This window comes from Bufo bufo, chromosome 1, assembly GCF_905171765.1.
Source record: "Bufo bufo chromosome 1, aBufBuf1.1, whole genome shotgun sequence".
NCBI classification, from domain to species: Eukaryota; Metazoa; Chordata; class Amphibia; order Anura; family Bufonidae; genus Bufo; species Bufo bufo.
The window spans coordinates 235286601-235307028 of NC_053389.1; the positions used below are offsets into that span (position 1 = coordinate 235286601).

The window sequence follows — 20428 nt, forward strand, 5'->3', positions numbered from 1 at the left end:
ATAATCTATCTATCGTGATTTATCGTTATATCGCACATTCTTCAAATTATATAGCGATATAGATTTTAGGCCATATCGCCCAGCCCTAGATGATTATATGACACTTACTAATATAGTCTGTTTTTTATTCTGCATCATTTTCTATATTTCTTAAGCTATGCTCCCTTTGCCAAGTCTTTTGTGTTGTCTACACAGAGATCCTGTCCATAAAATGGCTGCTGATGGAGGGTCATGTGACCAGGCAAATCGCCTAAACATTTTCTTCATTCAAATACAATGCACATGTCATCTGCACTTGCACTGTTGGGAGTTTGGTGCAGGTGCAATGTGTTTGAATGGAGGAGATTGCGATTTGCCTGGTCACATAACCCTCCATCAGCAGCCATTTTATGGACAGGAGCTCTCTGTGGACAGTACAAAAAACTTGGCAAACAAGGGTGCATATCTTATAAAATGTAGAAAAAGGCACCGAATTTTAACAAAGGCTATATTAGTAAGTACCATATAGTCATCTTATAAGCGCATTTTTCAATAGTAGCCAGAAAGTAGCCAACCCCTTTAACTCTTTGGGACTGTCGGAGGTAGCAGAGTGCAATCGCTCAGCTGTGTTCAGCAGCCTCCTAGATCTCCATGGAGTGGCAGCGTACATGCGTGATCCATTCAAACCAGGAGCCTGTTCGTGGCCCTGCCGATCAGATATTCTCCCTCTATCCTGGGGATAAGGGGATAAGTTGACCTAATGCAACAACTCATTGGGAGACATTTATCAATAATGACTTAATTTGCGGCAAAAAAAATACTAACCTTACAAATCAAAAGTGGTGATTTGTTTCACCTCCTATATCAAAAGGCGCACACCACTTGTAAAATGTGGCTTTTTAAAATGTCAACTGGATTATCCGCCTATTTCTCTTGATTTGCGACATTTTAACACCAATAGCACTAAAATGCAACTTTTTTAAACTGAAATGCGCCATTTCAGCCACCCCCTGCCCAGAAAAAACGTGTGACTTTTGAAGTATTGCGACATTTCCTGTGGTAAATTGCGACTTTTGTCTCAGATTCGGGCCGTTTTATTAATTTTTTTTGTTGGATGTGAATTTGCTGACAGAACCCTTCTGTTTAGCTCCTTTCTGTTAGAAAGAAATGAATGCATCCTGTTTTAATACTTACCGATCACTTGTTTCCACGAGTTGGTTTTCTTTTCATAAATGCGACTTTTTGACGACAAGTCTCATCTTTCTGCCATAAATGCGACTTTTTACACAAAACATCACCATGTAAGCTGACTTAATTGTCCGCAACAATTTGAGCCATTTCTGCCGATTAAAAGGATGATAAATGAGGTGTAATATGCGCCAATTTGATAACCCCGCCCACTTTGACATCTAAAACTAATTTCTGGCTTGATTCATTCTTTATGGTGAAAATTCTGGAGGAAACTGTTGATATATTTGGCGCAAATCAAAACGCCATTCTTTTTGGCACATTTTACACCATAATTCTGGTGCAACATGCTTAGTAAATGTCCCCCATCGTATTGTACTATTTAAAGGGCATCAGCAGATTTGTACCTATGAGACTGGCTGACCTGTTACATGTGTGCTTGGCAGCTGAAGGCACCAAAATGGAGAGGGCGCGACAGTTGCAGAGAGAGCTTAGTCTCGAGGTGTAACGGCGACTCCCCCGTTGCTCCTAGAGGCTCATTTGCATACATTAAAACTTCATTTTTCTCAGCAATGCGGGTACATATGAACATGGGACCAACACAGAGGCCTTCAGCTGCCAAGCACACATGCATAGGTACACATCTGGTGCCCTTTAAGGTTTCATTATAACGAGGAGGATTCAAATATATTATAATCTGTAATAATGTCTGCATTATGAGTGTAGACGTGCTTATAATGGAATTGTCTCAGCCTCTAGCACCCCAAACTTCCCCGCACCACCATCCTGCCGACTCCTGACCGTGATGAGCTCTGGAATATTCTATGTACTGTATAGTGGCGTGGATTGGTTGGATAATTACAGAAGGCAATGAAATGGCTGATAACAGGGAGCCATAGAATGCATTTACCATTTTTTTTATTTTTGCGATTTCAGACGCCTGATGATCATGAGTCCGAAACTGGCATCAAATCCAAGGAAGCCAGAAAGTACATCTTCAACTGCTTGGATGATATGGCTCAGGTAAGCCCATGTGGGAGATCGCTGGAGACGAGGGAAGGACATGTGTAGGGGCTTTAGATGAAATAACTTGAGTTATCAGTGCATGAAAGGCTGCAGCTTTAGGACTGCTTTGTCCCCATGACAATTCTTCATGGCCACCTTGTGATAGGGACATATTGTATACCGATTTTAAGATAGTGATATAAAGAAGACGTAACTGTTCAGTTATTCCCTTTTTAAAAAAAAAAATTTGCAAATTTGCAGTCTGCAATGCATGAGCACCAGCCGTGTGGCCACCGTTTGCACATGTGGACCCATTCACTTGAATGAGTCCGCAATCCACAATAATCTCTCTGTTCTGCAAAAAAATAAAAATAGAAGATGATCTATTTTTTTGCGGCGTAGAGGCACAAAATCTCCATGGGCTTCCGTTCTGTGCCCCTGCCTTGGACCGCACTGTATCTTCCAGATTGCGGACCTATTCAAGTGAAGCCGGGCAACATCCATGTGTATGAGGCCTAACTAGAACCGGCTGTGGCCCTTACGGCCATAAGGCGCTAGAACGCAGCACAGGTGCGTGGCAAGTGCCACACGACTACACCATGTGGTCGTGCCCTAAGGCTACTGTACATTGCGGACACACTGTTTACGGGCTGCAATATGAGCACAGCCAGCATGAGCATAATCCTGAGAAATGCTTCCTTTTATTTTTATGTAAATAAGGTCTTTGGTGCACCGTGGGCGGGACTTTCCTGTATGGTGCACCTTGCTCCCCCTGTGTTTTTGCTGCCGGCTCCGATAACTCAGGGACTGCCAATCAAACGATAGAGGGAGGCATTGGGTCGTGTTACTGGCACTGCGATGATGCACCAAATGGAGGCACCCAGAACACGGTCCACTGAAATCTTTATTGGCATAAGGCTCCATTCACACGTCTGAATCCATTCCGCAATTTTGCAGAACTGGTGCGGACCCATTCATTCTCAATGGGGACAGAAAAGATGCGGACAGCACACAGTGTGCTGTCCGCATCCGTATATCCGGGCTTCGGCCCAAAACTTCCGGGCCGCGGCTCCGCAAAAAATTGAACATGTCCTATTCTTGTCCTCAATTGCAGACAAGAATAGGCAGTTCTGTGGGCGGTGCCGGCCAGGTGTATTGCGGATCCGCAATACACCACGGACATGTGAATGGACCCCAAACATCAAAAGAATAATTTGTAAAATAAAAGACTGATTTTCACCAGAAAGGTAGGTTAGGGCACCTACCCTACATGACGATAGTCTTACATTTAAACCAATTTTGAAAGTACCAGTGAAGAATTGTTACCACTTTCTGCTCACTGTCAATGTATGGAAGCAATCGTCCTCTCATGTTTGTCATGAGGAAGGACCCACATATCTAAGAGGTCTGTAACGCTTCGATTTACACTTGTATAGGGATTTTATAACGCTGGAATAAAGTTACAATGCTTCACCTGAACTGAGCCGGATATTTCTTCACAATCGTCCTCTACATACAGGTGACACCGGGTTCTGCTCACACAGCTATGTAGTTTGTCGCAGGGTTTCGGAGCTGTCTGGCCACCTACATATCTGGATGTATACAAAAATCTCCCCCAAAGTCTTATTTCCGTCTTAGTGCATATTCCATGGTCGATACCAGGTTCCTGCATTATTACGCATTATATTGCATTATTCCAGAGCTCCCAGCCAAAAATTCCATCATTTCTTTTTATCGCAGGTAAATATGACCTCGGATTTGGAAGGCAGCGACATGCTGGTGGAGAAGGCGGACAGAAGAGAGTTCATTGACCTGCTTAAGAAAATGTTGATCATCGATGCAGATAAGAGAATCACTCCCATCGAGACTCTGAACCATCCATTTGTCACAATGACTCATCTCCTGGACTTCCCACATAGCTCACAGTACGCCATGGGTTTGGGGGTGTTAGTCTGGGGGGGGTGCATTAGAACATGGGCAAGTTCATAATGTTTCAATTAAACTCCAAGTAAATCAATTCTGGTGACAAATGTGAACTTCCAGCCATCCCTTAATGTTCTATCGCCCCCCTGTAGGACTTTTTTATTATGTGTGGCCTTTTCAAGTAAATTTAGGGTCCATTTACACGTCCGTATGTTTTTTGCGGATCCGCAAAACAAGGACACTGGCAATGTACATTTTGCGGACCGCACATCGCCGGCACTAATAGAAAATACCTTTTTCTTGTCCGCAATTGCGGGCAAGAATAGGACTTGTTCTATTTTTTTTGCAGATCCGCAAATGCGGACCCATTTTGCGGATGTGTGAATGGACCCATAGTGGAGTTCCCCTTAAGTGCTCTCTTCATCCTGTGATTTTGAGTTCATTTAGTAACGTTGTGTCCTTTCCATCTCTTCTCGTATTTGCCCCTTGGTTTCTTCCTCTCTCTCCGCAGTGTAAAGTCTTGCTTCCAGAATATGGAAATCTGCAAGAGACGGGTGAATATGTACGACACTGTGAACCACAGCAAGACCCCATTTATCACGCACGTGGCCCCCAGCACTTCCAGTAACCTCACCATGACATTCAGCAATCAACTGAATACCATGCACAGCCAGGTAAGTGCCTCTCCCTCGTGATCTGTGCCGTCCGTTACCCTGCAGTCTTTTGCTGACAATCTAATCATCTTTTCTTTGTCCCAGCCCTCTGCTGCCTCTATGGCAGCCATCGCCCAAAGGAGCATGCCCCTCCAGACTGGAGCAGCGCAGATCTGTGCCCGGCCTGACCCCTTCCAGCAAGCTTTGATCGTCTGTCCTCCAGCTTTCCAAGGTACAAGTCCCATATTCCGGAAGTCGGGGCAGACCTGTGCCCGTATTACGACCGGCAAACACTTGAATGGGTCCACAATCGACATGTGGTGCGGTGTGGAACGGAGGCATGGATCAGAAGCCCATGGAAGCACTACGGTGTGCTTGAATGGGCTGTCTGTTCGTGCCTCCGCATCGCAAAAAAAATAGTCTGATACGGGTCACGGACCCCAATCAACCCCATGGGGATTTTGCGGTCCGCACCAGACATAACCGTTGCACAGTCGTGTGCATGAGGCCTGAGACTGATGTATTTCTGCTGAGTGATTCTTAAAGGAGCACTGAACCCTTTACGGTATATATAATAAAAAATAATTCTTTGTAGCATAAACCTTAGAAAGCACAGCAGAATCCATGTATTCAGTGAAATTCACTGGATTCTCTCACTGTATATTTGCTGGGTTTGCACATATCTCGTTAGCCTGCTACAATGTATCAGTGTAGGATATTTTGTCAGTAGTTCTAATTAAAAACCAGGAGTGAATCCAAAACACGGAAGAGTTACAAATTCTTCCACTTTTTCCCTTTCAGGTTCCATTCATGATTTTGGCTTACAAATACTGTTACAGAATGTTGCTATGTGAGTGGCCTATGCCATATGAGGTTACAGCTGGAGCCATTGTTGCAGACTCTGGCAAAAATAAAATCGCTGCATTTTGCATTTGTGGTTTTCCAAGGCTTTTTAACTACTGACCTATCCTCTAGATAGGTCATCAGCTGTTTGAGAAGGCCCCGGTGCTCCTGTGAACTCCGCGGGCTTCTCGCAGATTACCCTATGCCAGTATATCTTGCTATCCAGAGGATAGGTCATCAGTTAAAAAGTCTCAGCAAACCCCTTTAATGCTGCCATTCACAGAAATCCTGAAAATAGTAGGGAATTGAAACACGAAGAGGGGATTTAATCTAGGACAGTGGTGGCCAACCTATGGCACAGGTGCCAGAGGCGGCACTCCGGGTCCTCTCTGCGGGCACCCGCACCCTGGAAAAAGTCTATGGTGTACCAATATGCCTTAGACTTTTCCTGCCATTCATCAGCGCAGGGCGGACTATGAACATCACAGGCAGCGCATTGAATGTAGGGAGGCTATTATAGCTAAATGATAAAGTACATGGAAGATATACTATATAGGACTGTAGTATTCAGGGTAAATTGCTGTTTTTGCACTTTGTAATAAATAAGTGGGTTTTGAGTTGCAGTTTGGTCACTCGGTCTGTAAACGGTTAGCCATCAGTGGTTTAGTGTAAACGCTGCAGACAGTCCATACTCTAGTGTAAATGCCGCAGTCCATAGCCTAGTGCAGTGGTGGCGAACCTATGGCACCCGCACCCTGGAAAAAGTCTATGGTGTACCAATATGCCTTAGACTTTTCCTGCCATTCATCAGCGCAGGGTGCACTATGAACCGCACAGGCAGTGCAGTGAATGTAGATAGGCTATTATAGCTAAATGATAAAGTACATGGAAGATATACTATGTTGACATTCAGGGTAAATTGCTGTGTTGGCACTTTGTGATAAATAAGTGGGTTTTGGGTTGATCTAGGACTTTGCCACTTGTTGGGTTGATTTGCACACACCACTCACACCATTTTTGAAAAGTGGACATGGTTAGCCTGTTTTAAGTTGATTTAAAGGGCTTCTGTCACCCCCAAAACCTTTTTTTTTTTTTTTTTTTTTTTCCTTATTTTTTTTGGGGGCTTGTTAAAATCCTTTTATAACGACTATTCCCTACATAGGGCTCTTACCTTTGGCTGTGGCTTCTTTTCCTTAAAAAGCGATCTTTTAAAATATGGAAATTAGTTCACTACCAGCAAGTAGGGCGTCTACTTGCTGGTAGCCGCTGCAAAAAACCACCCCCTCGTCCTGTTGATTTACAGGGACAGGGAGCGCTCTCCTCCTCCGGCTGGCCCTGTCAGCATTTCAAATCCCGCGCCTGTCTTCATTCGGCGCAGGCGCTCTGAGAGAAGGAGGCTCGCCTCCTCCGCACTCCCTCAGTGCGCCTGCGCCGATGACGTCTTCTCTTTCGGTGACGTCATCGGTGCAGGCGCACTGAGGGAGTGCTGAGGAGGCGAGCCTTCTTCTCTCAGAGCGCCTGCGCCGAATGAAGACAGGCGCGGGATTTGAAATGGTGACAGGGCCAGCCGGAGGAGGAGAGCGCTCCCTGGCCCTGTCAATCAACAGGATGAGGGGGCGGTTTTTTGCGGCGGCTACCAGCAAGTAGACTCCCTACTTGCTGGTAGTGAACTGATTTGCATATTTTAAAAGATAGTTGTTGTTTTTTTTAAGGAAAAGAAGCCACAGCCAAAGGTAAGAGCCCTATATAGGGAATAGTCGTTATAAAAGGATTTTAACAAGCTCAAAAAAAAAAAAGGGGTTTTGGGGGTGACAGAAGCCCTTTAACCTAGATTTACCAACTTCAACTTTTTAGAAGTTGCAAAAAAATGTTTTACTCCAGTAAAAGGGGGATGTAGAAAGTGATGTACCATCTCAAGACAAGAGTGGGAAAGATGCACCAAATTTATCACACTTTCTGATGTTTGATACATTTGTCCCACACTATGGCAACGCAGACTCCTGAAAAACTGGCTTTAGACATTCCCCTCATGATAAATCTCCTCCAAGGTATATAAACGACACTTAGTCATTTTATCATGAAGGTTCAGTTCCTCACCATTTTTATAATGCTTGCTGTGATAGTAGATGAGCCCCTTAAAGGGACATACTTTACAACAGCTAAACAGATGACTCCTAGTTTACTAGAACTGTAATGTCCAGCTGATTCCCTCCCTAGACGGCTTCCTATTCCTGGGTTACAGAAGATAAATCCTGAGTCTCTGGATCCCACAATCCAGTATTATGTAGAGGGCTTACCCGCTATGCATTGTTTCTGTCAAAACATTCAGCAGTGTAAGGGCTCATGCACACGACTGTTGGATGTTTTGCATCCCGTAAATCGCAGATCTGCAAAACACAGATACTGGCATTCCGTATTTTGAGGCCCCTAATAGAGCAGTCCTATACTGGTCCATAATGCGGATGATAATAGGACATGTTCTATTACTTTGCGGAACAGAGTTACGAAAACGGAATCCACACAGGGTCATTTCCTTTTTTTGGCCACATTCAAGTGAATGGTTCCGTATATGGGATGCAAAAAAATAAAATAAAGGAACGGACAGGGGTAAAAAATACGTTCGTGTGCATGAGCCCTAAAGCAGTTTTTACGTTGTCATTGGAAAGCAGCTTTATGTCAGGTGGTATTTTGTCACTGATCCGTTGGAGTTTTTTCATTTTTCACTTCACAGGGCTGCAAACCTCTCCTTCCAAACATGGCGGCTTCTCCGTCCGAATGGATAACGCGGTCCCTCTGGTGACGCAAACAGCCAGTGCTCAAGCTTTGCAAATCCAGTCTAGCCTCCTGACACAGGTACAGGGTGAACAACCACCAAAAATTGACAGTCTTTCCTCCGGGGCACAGTTGTGTTGCAGCCTTGCATAGACTGCAATAGCATTTTCCATGGACTCTCCACTATGTGTGCACAACAGTGACAAAGCATTTGTATTTTATTTCTGCAGCAGGCATGGCCTAGCGGCACTCAGCAGATACTACTGCCCCCCGCCTGGCAGCAGTTGGCAGGAGTGGCGGCTCACACATCAGTCCAGCATGCTACGGTCATCCCAGAGAGCATGACTGGCGCCCAGCAGCTGACAGACTGGAGGTGAGGTGTCCTATGTGTAAAGCTTGGGGGATAGTTTTTCAGTTTAGTATTGGGGTCCTCAGAGTTGTTTGCTGTGTTCAGTATGTTTTTTCACTTGTGGGACAACCTTCTGTCCAATGTCCTTTTATCCTTTTCGCAGGTTATTACTAGTATCTCTTGCAAATCCAAATGTATCCCTGCCACACTGCCCCTAGTGGTAAAACCTAGGAATTGCATGGTGGGCAAGGAGTCTGATTAAAGGGAATCTTTCACCACGTTTTTGTAGCCCCATAGCTCATGAATATTGAGGACTCCTTCCTCAACTAATACATTTCAGGTTTCAAGGAAAGCATGTGAAAGGCACACATTGCTTAAATCGGCATTTGTCACTATCTTATGCTGCTGCCAGTAAGGGAAACAGGAAGGTGGTGACCGATTCCCTTTAAAGGGGTGATCCATTATCCATTTAATGGGATAATTAATAGCTGAACATTCTGCACTTTTATATGGTATATATTTCTTATGTTCATATACATTTTGTTTTCTTTTCCAGGAACACTCACGCCCACGGCGGCCACTATAACCCAATCATGCAGCAGCCTACGCTCCTCGCGGGCCATGTAACCTTACCCTCTGCCCAGCCTCTGAATGTGGGTGTAGCTCACGTTATGAGACAGCAGCCAACCAGCAGTGCTTCCTCTTCTCGCAAAAAGCAGCATCACTCCGCAGTGAGGTGAGAGTACCAGGCTGGGTGGGTGGAGGTTTGATCATTTCTAACATTCTATTTGGCTTGCACTGTATATTTAGTACTGAACATCATTATGTGAGACACACACAGTGGAGTCACTGTGTATATACATTACTTATGTAATATACTGCAGAGCTGCACTCATTATTCTGCTGGTGGAGTCACTGTGTACATACATTACTTATCCTGTACAGATCCTGAGTTACATCTTGTATTATACTCCAGAGCTGCATTCACTATTCTGCTGGTGCAGACACTGTGTACATACAATACTTATCCTGTACTGATCCTGAGTTACATCCTGTATTATACTCCAGAGCTGCACTGATATGTCTGCAAGATTTGTAAAATTCAAAAGCAAAATCTCATTTTAATGCTTTGCCTCTTTTTTTTTTTTTTTTTAACTGACTCTACCCCTGCAGAAATAATTCCTCCTACGAGGTGTCATCTAGCCAATCACACAGTTCCCCACAACGTTCCAAGCGTGTGAAGGAGAACACACCCCCTCGCTGTTCCATACCACAGAGCTCAGCTCCTTGCGGCCCTTCCATTACCTGCGGCTGGGGAGAGAGCTCTGTAGGTGCCTCTCGAGGTGACCATCAGCGGCAAACAATCGTCATCCCAGACACTCCCAGCCCCGCGGTCAGCGTCATCACCATCAGCAGTGACACTGACGAAGAAGAGGAGCAGAAACACATCGCCCCCAGGTGAGCTCTAATACATTGTCTTAGAAGTTACTATGGGGAACTCTTATCAATGTATGGTGGGCCCAAGGAAATGGAGTATGATGCAGGGAATTACAGGACACCAAAGAGAGATTCCTTGTATCATGTTTGCTTCCCTCATGCTCCGCAAGCACCAGAACCCTCCACAATCAGCGGCATTGTCAGGGCACAGGTCAAATAGAAAGGTCTTATCCAACCCCTTTTAAGTGTAAAAAAAAAAAATTGTTTAAATTTAAAACCCCATACCGTAAGGCTATATGCACACGACCGTGCCGTTTGTAGCGGTCCGCAAACTGCGGATCCGCGCGTGTGCCTTCCGCAATTTGCGCAACGGCCCATTGTAGAAATGCCTATTCTTGTCCGCAAAACTGACAAGAATAGGACATGTTATATTTGTTTTGCAGGGACACGGAACGGAGCAATGGATGCGGACAGCACACGGAGTGCTGTCCGCATCTTTTGCGGCCCACTTGAAGTGAATGGGTCCACATCCAAGCCGCAAAAACTGCGGCTCGGATGCGGACCAAAACAACGGCCGTGTACATGAGGCCTTATCTGAAGAAATCCATGGCCAACTTGCCGAAAGCACTTGCCAATAATCCATAGCAATGACTTCCTCACCACTTGTGAACAGAACAAAGGAGTGTGCTGTTGATGATGGGGAGCATACATGTGTGACGCTATGTCCTCCAAACCTACCAAAGTCTAATATGTATCCAGCCCTCCAGCTCTCATCTACGTTTGATGTTGGGAGAGATAAAGGTAAGGCATATTGGATTTCAATACCTGATCCTTTTTCTTTTTTTTTTTTCTCAGGAAATAAGCTGCTGCTAGAGATGTCTTGCAGAAACTTTCTCCTGTGTTCCCGTTGTGTTCTCATTCACTACATATGCATATTTGCTCGCCCAGCAGTTATCTTATGTGTATGCCACACTTAGGTCTACCAATTGGCTATTGGTGCATTTACATGTACCGACTGAGCAGGCAATGATTGGTAGGGAACCGTTCCTTCCTGATAATTGCCTGATCGTCAGAGGAGGTGAGTGCTGCATATACATGCATGAATCACCTCCAATCTAAGGGGACTAGTGATTGCTACTGCCATCGCTCGTCCACCTGCAGATTCGCTGTTTACACAGCATCATCTGCCGCCTAGAAACAATGATTTAGGTGTCCGCATGAACGATTGTTTCACCCAGTGAACGAGCGTGTTCTAGTTCATCGGGTGATTGGCAACACCTTTGCACGGGCCAGTTATTGGGAACAAACTTTTATTCTGGATAATAGTTTTGTGTAAAAGATATGCCATTCTGGTCGCAAGGAAAGCTTGGTAGGTGACAAACACATATTGCATATTGGTTGTCTCAAGAATTTATTTCTTCCTTTTTTTTTTTTTTATGCGGATGTTTTCTTTAATTCATAGAAAGCATAAAATATGGCAGCACAGAATTAATTACTTAAAGGGGTTGTCTCCTCTCGCTGTTACTAAGGCGAGATGAGACACAGGTCCAACCACCTCCCGGACAGGAAACAGCAGAGTGCTCTGCTGTTTCAGTAAGGCCTCATGCACACAACCGTTGTGTGCATCCGCGTCCGTGGTTCCGTTTTCCGTTTTCTTTTCGCGGACCCATTGACTTTCAATGGGTCCGTGGAAAAATCGGAAAATGCACCGTTTGGCAGCCACATCCGTGAAAAAAATATCACCTGTCCTATTTTTTTCGCGGACCCATTCAAGTCAATGGGTCCGTGAAAAATCACGGATGCACACAAGATTGTCGTCCGTGTCCGTTTTTTCATATCATTTCAATGGCAAACTTGACTTAGATTTTTTTTTTTCATTTTTCATGTCCGTGGATCCTCCAAAAATCAAGGAAGACCCATGGAAGAAAAAACTGACACGGATCACAGAACAACGGAAACCGTTTTTGCGGACCGCAAAAAAAAACGTCCGTGTGCATGAGGCCTAACTCTCATTGCCGTGCATGAGAGCTACGGAAACAGAGTAGCACAACAACCTATGCTGTTTCTCAGTTAGGAAAGCCACATAGCTTGTTGTGCTACGCTGTTTCGTGCACGGCAATGAGAGCTACTGAAACGGCAAAGCGCCGAGAGCTGATCAGGACTGTGTCTTATCTCGCCTTAGTGACGGTAATATGAGACAACAACCCCTTTAAGGATTGAATACAGGGCCCCCTGGAGGCTTTGCGAAATCTTGTCTGGTAATTTATGTTTGTATTTATTTTATTAACCGTAAATGTTGTCACCCCCCAGCCTCCCCAAGCAGCGCCGGAATGTTATCAGCTGTGTTACGGTGCACGATTCTCCCATCTCTGATTCTTCAAGCAACACCAGCCCCTATGCCGCCACTGGGCAAAGACGTGCATCTAATGCCACTGCCCATGAGGCCAAATGCCAGCCGGATATTCCCTGCTCTACAAACTCGCGCACCATAATTGTGCCACCTCTGAAGACCCAACCCAGTGAGGGGCGAATGGAATGTGAGCGGAGGCAGCCAGGTAAGTACACCCTGGATTTAAATTGTGGGGGAGAACCTTCTGGTATTTTTTCCCTTGAGGTTTTGAAGGATAATTTTCGCCATTGTGTACACTTCCAATATTTCCTTACTTCTCCTAGCAAACATCCCTGGTTGATCAATGTGGTATCCTCCCTCCTACAGAGTAGACTGGATGGGGTTGGGGTATAATGTTAATCAATATGTATTGCATGACTGTAGTTGTGGCAAATGCCCTATAACTGTGGAGACGACTATGTAATTTTCTAACTTTGTCTTCTCTTGCCTTTAGATACAACAAGTCACCACTCCTACAAACCCAAATCCTCGTCCTCCACAGTGGCTTCCAGTACACATTCCTCCAGCAACTCTACCACGTCAGCCACATATCGCCAGCCCAGAGCTGCTGGCCATGCCTTCCAACAGCAGCCGCTCAACCTCAGCCAGGTAAAGCATGGGGTGGGATGGGGTTGTAAAAAAGCTTTTAAGACACCTGCAGTGCCTGGTGTCAAGATTAGTGTTGAGCGAACTTCTGTTTTAAGTTCAGCGTCTAAAGTTCGGCTTCCGGTTAGCGAAGAATCCCGATATGGATTCCGAATTCCGTTGTGGTCCGTGGTAGCGGAATCAATAATCGGCCATTATTGATTCCGCTACCACGGACCCCAACGGAATTCGGAATCCATATCGGGATTCTTCGCTAACCGGAAGGCGAACTTTAGACGCCGAACTTAAAACAGAAGTTCGCTCAACACTAGTCAAGATCCTTGGTGTTCTATGGTTTGCGTGCCCCTGTCCCTGGTGTTCGGTGGTCTGCATGCTGCAATATCTGGTGTCTGATGGTTTGTGTGGCCTTCTGTCTGGGAATGAATTGTTTTTGTTCTACAGTCCTGGCGTCCAGTTTTATTGATTATTTAGATCTGATTGGTCCATTTGAAGACTATGGACTTTTTTAAAATGAAATTTATGTATTTTTGGGCAAAAATCATTAGTGTAATTGGATTTTATTAACTTCTTCTCCATCATCAACCTATTGGGTGTTGTCGTTGAGTACGAAGGAGGACTAAGCTACAGGGGCTGGCTTATTGATTAATTGATGTTAATATATAAAAGTTTTATTAGATTTTTTTATTTTTGTATTGACAACCAAATGATAATGAAATCCAGTCCTATTCAGTGTAAAAATCCACCGTATGAGCTCTTATTTTACTTGGTGGTTAGAGTTGCATTTTTAAAGGCAGAGTGATGCCTCAGAGCTATCAGTGAGCTCATCTAATGGATTTCACACTAAACGGGACTGATCGGCCTACTATGTATGAGAATACTTGCAGGCTGCAAGAGACATGGAACACAATTTTAAATAAAACCCAATTACAAAAAAAATTTCAGCCAAAAATACCTGCAGTAAAAGTGTTCTGCGTTTTTCATAGCTGTTTGTCAAGCTGTTGACTGTCACACCACATAATGGATGTCTCTCTCTCTCTCTCTCTCTCTCTCTCTCTCTCTCTCTCTCTCTCTCTCTCTCTCTCTCTCTCTCTCTCTCTCTCTCTCTCTCTCTCTCTCTCTCTCTCTCTCTCTCTCTCTCTCTCTCTTTCTCTCTCTTTCTCTCTCTTTCTCGCTGTCTCTACTATTTTTTTTCTTTCGCAGATCTCCCAACATATTAGCACAGAACGATCTGGAAGCCACCGAAGGCAACAGGCGTATATAACTCCCACCCTCGCCCAAGCTCCATACTCCTTTCCGCACAACAGTCCCAGCCATGGGGCGGTCCACCCTCACTTGGCGGCTACGGCTCACTTGCCCAGCCAGCCGCACCTCTACACCTACACTGCGCCAGCTGCTTTGGGCTCCACTGGCACTGTGGCACATCTAGTGGCATCTCAAGGATCTGCACGCCACACTGCATACCCTGCCAGCATCGTCCCAGTGGGCATGGCCTCTCGGCTGCTTCCATCTCCAAGTCTTCACCCCAGTCAATACCAGGCACAGTTCACCCATCAGACTTACATCCCTGCATCTCCCACGTCCGCAGTCTACACTGGATACCCTCTGAGTCCACCAAAGGTTAATCAGTACCCTTACATCTAGATGGTGGAGGCAGGACTAAGGGGAGGCGCAGACTATTATAAAGCAACTCTTTCACTTTTCTTCCTCTTTATTTGTGTACATCTGGTGGGTTGATGCCAGCCAGGTAGGAGGAGAAGGGGTGTGATGAACCGAGAGATGTTGAGAAGGGACCTCTGAGCACCTTGGACCCCCGAACTCTCCCACTGTCTGTGAGGTTTGAACCTTGCCCACTTTTGAGGTCTTCTCTTTCCCATGGACTTTTGGGGAGGGCACATGTTGCTGGAGGTGTGTCCAGAGGTGACAGATGTGCTGTATTTATTGATCATAGATACTTATCAGATACTCGCCAGGATCTGGTGCCGTAGAGACTTAGAAGCTTATGAAGAGTCTATAGAGTTAGGGTTCTGGATCTTTCTGTGACTCTCTCTAGTTTTTAATTTCTGGTTTTAATTTTAATAGTAGCAGAGAGATTGAGCTGTATTTGCACTCTGCGCCAAAGGGAGACCCCACTTAGTTATGTTTTTTTTGTTTTTGTTTTTTACTCTCCACCACCCTTAACCCCTCTCCCGTTTTTATAATGAGGGGGAGTGGCACTCTGGATACCTCTGATAACACGTTTGCACCGCTTTTAAGTTTAAAGCCCCTCCCCCTCAGTGTTGATTGTGATGAAGTTTTAGAAGGTTGTAATTTTTAACGTTTTACAGAAGGATGATGGTCTCAATTTTTAAAAAAAATACCAAAAAATTAAAAAACTAAGAAAAAAAATCATATAATAATAATTAAAGGGGACAAAAGGTATTACTTTGGGAAGAGGGATCTGGGATGTCGTGAAGGGCACGAGTAGGGGCAATGTGGTCATGTGGAGCAAGAAGCTGGCAAGTAAAGATCTGTGTATGTCTACCAGAGGAATGATGGGAAAACACATGGAAAGTAATGGAAGGACTCGAAATGGACACAGCTACTAATTTCTCTCTATTCTAAGTCACTTTAATGTCTTTTAGAATGGGACAGCTCCTTCCCCTGCGCTACAGTGTAGCACAGCCCAATGCTCTCAGTTTTCTACTCTTCACCAATAGATCTATGAATATTATATATATATATATATTTTGTTTTTACTTTCAGGTTGCACAATAGAACTCAAAAATCTTTGTTTTTCCCGTCGTCTGAGACCCTAACCGTAAAATTACCGGCATGTGATGTTGTGATGTCCCGATACCCGCGCGTGTGTGTGAGCCTCCCGCCATTCTATGTCCTCTGCTCCTAGTGCCTTACAAACTGCTAAACATGTCTGGTCCTTTTTGTTTCTCTAACATCAAGACCCGTTAGGTTGGTTGTCAGTGAGTCACCCCCTCCCCCACTCCTAGTGCTGAAGTTTCACAGACCCTCAATTGTTTTTTTGTATTTTTTTTTTTCGTACCACACCAAGTTTGGGAGTGACATACATGTCTATGTGTCTGCTCGAGGTGAGTCCAGTATTAGTCGCGCTCACAAACTGTGGTAAAGAATAAAACCTGTAATAATCATCACTGTACGGCTTTCTGTTTAACCCCTTAGCGGCAGGGAGGAGGGTAGCCCCAGTAGTCACTGTTACTTCGATTTCTTTTTTTTTTTTTTTTAAAGAAGGTTTTCAAAAATAAAGGAAATCCCAAGTGTTGGCGCATCGTGATATTGAGGAGTGTCTACGTGAGTAAGATTAACCCCTTCAGTGGTGAGGAGGTTAAAATAACAAAAGGGAATAAAAGACTTGTAATTTGTGAGATTTGTCCACAGAGATTTATTTTTATGGGTTTGTGAATATTTGGAAAGAACACTAATAAGATGGTGTAGTCCGCAGCTGAAAATGAATATATGTGGCCTGGGGGTCAGATGCTTTAAAGGTCATATAACAGTGTAAGGGTTTGTGGGATCTATTATGGCATTGGCAGAGACTTGTGACCATCACGGAATATGATGCTTCATCACAACCTCCTAGTTGTGTTACTATAAGATTTCCAGATCTTGAAGAGGACCAGTCACCTCCGTGTCTGTTTTAGTAACTGCATGTATTGAAAATGAAACCACAATGCCGCTGCATCGTTTTATTGGCACCTATACGGCCAGTTATTAGGTCTCTATTCTTTTCATATGACTCTGTGTTGCGCCATTCCTCCATTATCCCTACTTGATGATGTATAGTCATGTCCAAAAGCTTTGAACCTGACACATGTTGGGTTTCACAAGGTTTTCTGCATTAGTGTTCTTAGATCTTCTTGTTTCATGTTTCTCTGGTATACTGAAGTACAATTACAATCATTTCCTAAGGTCTATAACTTTTATTGAGAAATACATCAAGGGGCACATTTATTAAGACCAGCCTTTTAGACGTTGGTCTTAATAAAGGCCCATAGCTGGCTGTGGACTCTCCAAAGACACAAACTCAAAGCCAATCAAAGAAGAGAAGAACCAGGGCATTACCCCCTCATGTCAGGGCAGAGCAGTTTAACCACCTCCGGACCGCCTAACGCAGGATCGCGTTCCGGAGGTGGCAGCCCTGCGCACAGTCACGCATATACGCGTCATCTCGCGAGACGCGAGACTTCCTGTGAACGCGCGCACACAGGCGCGCGCGCTCACAGGAACGGAAGGTAAGAGAGTTGATCTCCAGCCTGCCAGCGGCGATCGTTCGCTGGCAGGCTGGAGATGTGTTTTTTTTAACCCCTAACAGGTATATTAGACGCTGTTTTGATAACAGCGTCTAATATACCTGCTACCTGGTCCTCTGGTGGTCCCCTTTGTTTGGATCGACCACCAGAGGACACAGGTAGCTCAGTAAAGTAGCACCAAGCACCACTACACTACACTACACCCCCCCCCCCCCCCCGTCACTTATTAACTCCTTATTAGCCCCTGATCACCCCATATAGACTCCCTGATCACCCCCCTGTCATTGATTACCCCCCTGTCATTGATCAACCCCCTGTAAAGCTCCATTCAGACGTCCGCATGATTTTTACGGATCCACTGATAGATGGATCGGATCCGCAAAACGCATCCGGACGTCTGAATGAAGCCTTACAGGGGCGTGATCAATGACTGTGGTGATCACCCCATATAGACTCCCTGATCACCCCCCTGTCATTGATTACCCCCCTGTCATTGATTACCCCCCTGTAAAGCTCCATTCAGACGTCCGCATGATTTTTACGGATGCACTGATAGATGGATCGGATCCGCAAAACGCATCCGGACGTCTGAATGAAGCCTTACAGGGGCATGATCAATGACTGTGGTGATCACCCCATATAGACTCCCTGATCACCCCCCTGTCATTGATTACCCCCCTGTCATTGATTACCCCCCTGTCATTGATTACCCCCCTGTAAAGCTCCATTCAGATGTCCGCATGATTTTTACGGATGCACTGATAGATGGATCGGATCCGCAAAACGCATCCGGACGTCTGAATGAAGCCTTACACGGGCGTGATCAATGACTGTGGTTATCACCCCATATAGACTCCCTGATCACCCCCCTGTCATTGATCACCCCCCTGTCATTGATCACCCCCCTGTCATTGATCACCCCTCTGTAAGGCTCCATTCAGATATTTTTTTGGCCCAAGTTAGCGGAATTTATTTATTTTTTTCTTACAAAGTCTCATATTCCACTAACTTGTGTCAAAAAATAAAAAGTTCCATGAACTCACTATGCCCATCAGCGAATACCTTGGGGTCTCTTCTTTCCAAAATGGGGTCACTTGTGGGGTAGTTATACTGCCCTGGCATTCTAGGGGCCCAAATGTGTGGTAAGGAGTTTGAAATCAAATTCTGTAAAAAATGACCTGTGAAATCCGAAAGGTGCTCTTTTGAATATGGGCCCCTTTGCCCACCTAGGCTGCAAAAAAGTGTCACACATCTGGTATCTCCGTAATCGGGAGAAGTTGGGGAATGTGTTTTGGGGTGTCATTTTACATATACCCATGCTGGGTGAGAGAAATATCTTGGCAAAAGACAACTTTTCCCATTTTTTTATACAAAGTTGGCATTTGACCAAGATATTTATCTCACCCAGCATGGGTATATGTAAAAAGACACCCCAAAACACATTCCTCAACTTCTCCTGAATACAGAGATACCAGATGTGTGACACTTTTTTGCAGCCTAGGTGGGCAAAGGGGCCCACATTCCAAAGAGCACCTTTCGGATTTCACAGGTCATTTACCTACTTACCACACATTTGGGCCCCTAGAATGCCAGGGCAGTATAACTACCCCACAAGTGACCCCATTTTGGAAAGAAGAGACCCCAAGGTATTCGCTGATGGGCATAGTGAGTTCATGGAAGTTTTTATTTTTTGTCACAAGTTTGTGGAATATGAGACTTTGTATGAAAAAAAAAAAAAAAAAAAATCATCATTTTCCACTAACTTGTGACAAAAAATAAAAAATTCTAGGAACTCGCCATGCCCCTCACGGAATACCTTGGGGTGTCTTCTTTCCAAAATGGGGTCACTTGTGGGGTAGTTATACTGCCCTGGTATTCTAGGGGCCCAAATGTGTGGTAAGGAGTTTGAAATCAAATTCAGGAAAAAATGAGGAGTGAAATCCGAAAGGTGCTCTTTGGAATATGGGCCCCTTTGCCCACCTAGGCTGCAAAAAAGTGTCACACATCTGGTATCCCCGTACTCAGGAGAAGTTGAGGAATGTGTTTTAGGGTGTCTTTTTACATATACCCATGCTGGGTGAGATAAATATCTTGGTCAAATGACAACTTTGTATAAAAAAATGGGAAAAGTTGTCTTTTGCCAAGATATTTCTCTCACCCAGCATGGGTATATATAAAATGACACCCCAAAACACATTCCCCACCTTCTCCTGAGTACGGAGATACCAGATGTGTGACACTTTTTTGCAGCCTAGGTGGGCAAAGGGGCCCATATTCCAAAGAGCACCTTTCGGATTTCACAGGTCATTTTTTACAGAATTTGATTTCAAACTCCTTACCACACATTTGGGCCCCTAGAATGCCAGGGCAGTATAACTACCCCACAAGTGACCCCATTTTGGAAAGAAGAGACCCCAAGGTATTCGCTGATGGGCATAGTGAGTTCATAGAACTTTTTATTTTTTGTCACAAGTTAGTGGAATATGAGACTTTGTAAGAAAAAGAAAATAAAAAAAAAAAATCATTTTCCGCTAACTTGTGACAAAAAATAAAAAGTTCTATGAACTCACTATGCCCATCAGCGAATACCTTAGGGTGTGTACTTTCAGAAATGGGGTCATTTGTGGGGTGTTTGTACTGTCTGGGCATTGTAGAACCTCAGGAAACATGACAGGTGCTCAGAAAGTCAGAGCTGCTTCAAAAAGCGGAAATTCACATTTTTGTACCATAGTTTGTAAACGCTATAACTTTTACCCAAACCATTTTTTTTTTACCCAAACATTTTTTTTTTATCAAAGACATGTAGAACTATAAATTTAGAGCAAAATTTCTATATGGATGTCGTTTTTTTTGCAAAATTTTACAACTGAAAGTGAAAAATGTCATTTTTTTGCAAAAAAATCGTTAAATTTCGATTAATAACAAAAAAAGTAAAAATGTCAGCAGCAATGAAATACCACCAAATGAAAGCTCTATTAGTGAGAAGAAAAGGAGGTAAAATTAATTTGGGTGGTAAGTTGCA

At 44.4% G+C, this 20428-nt stretch overlaps 1 protein-coding gene across 2 annotated transcripts in view; it reads left to right on the top strand.

Annotated features, from left to right (window-relative positions):
* HIPK2 (homeodomain interacting protein kinase 2) overlaps positions 1-16521 on the top strand; it is a 52997-nt gene extending 36476 nt beyond the window's left edge. Inside the window, exons 5-15 of one of the 2 annotated variants that reach the window (XM_040437325.1) lie at positions 2104-2190; positions 3913-4097; positions 4607-4769; positions 4854-4980; positions 8323-8444; positions 8597-8736; positions 9269-9448; positions 9886-10170; positions 12460-12704; positions 12993-13147; positions 14345-16521. In XM_040437325.1, the coding sequence (XP_040293259.1) occupies positions 2104-2190; positions 3913-4097; positions 4607-4769; positions 4854-4980; positions 8323-8444; positions 8597-8736; positions 9269-9448; positions 9886-10170; positions 12460-12704; positions 12993-13147; positions 14345-14785 (2130 nt within the window). In that variant the 3' untranslated portion in view covers positions 14786-16521. Of the gene's footprint in view, positions 1-2103; positions 2191-3912; positions 4098-4606; positions 4770-4853; positions 4981-8322; positions 8445-8593; positions 8737-9268; positions 9449-9885; positions 10171-12459; positions 12705-12992; positions 13148-14344 lie in introns of both variants that reach the window. The other variant, XM_040437316.1, reaches the window with a different exon arrangement.
* The last annotated feature ends 3907 nt before the right edge of the window (positions 16522-20428 follow it).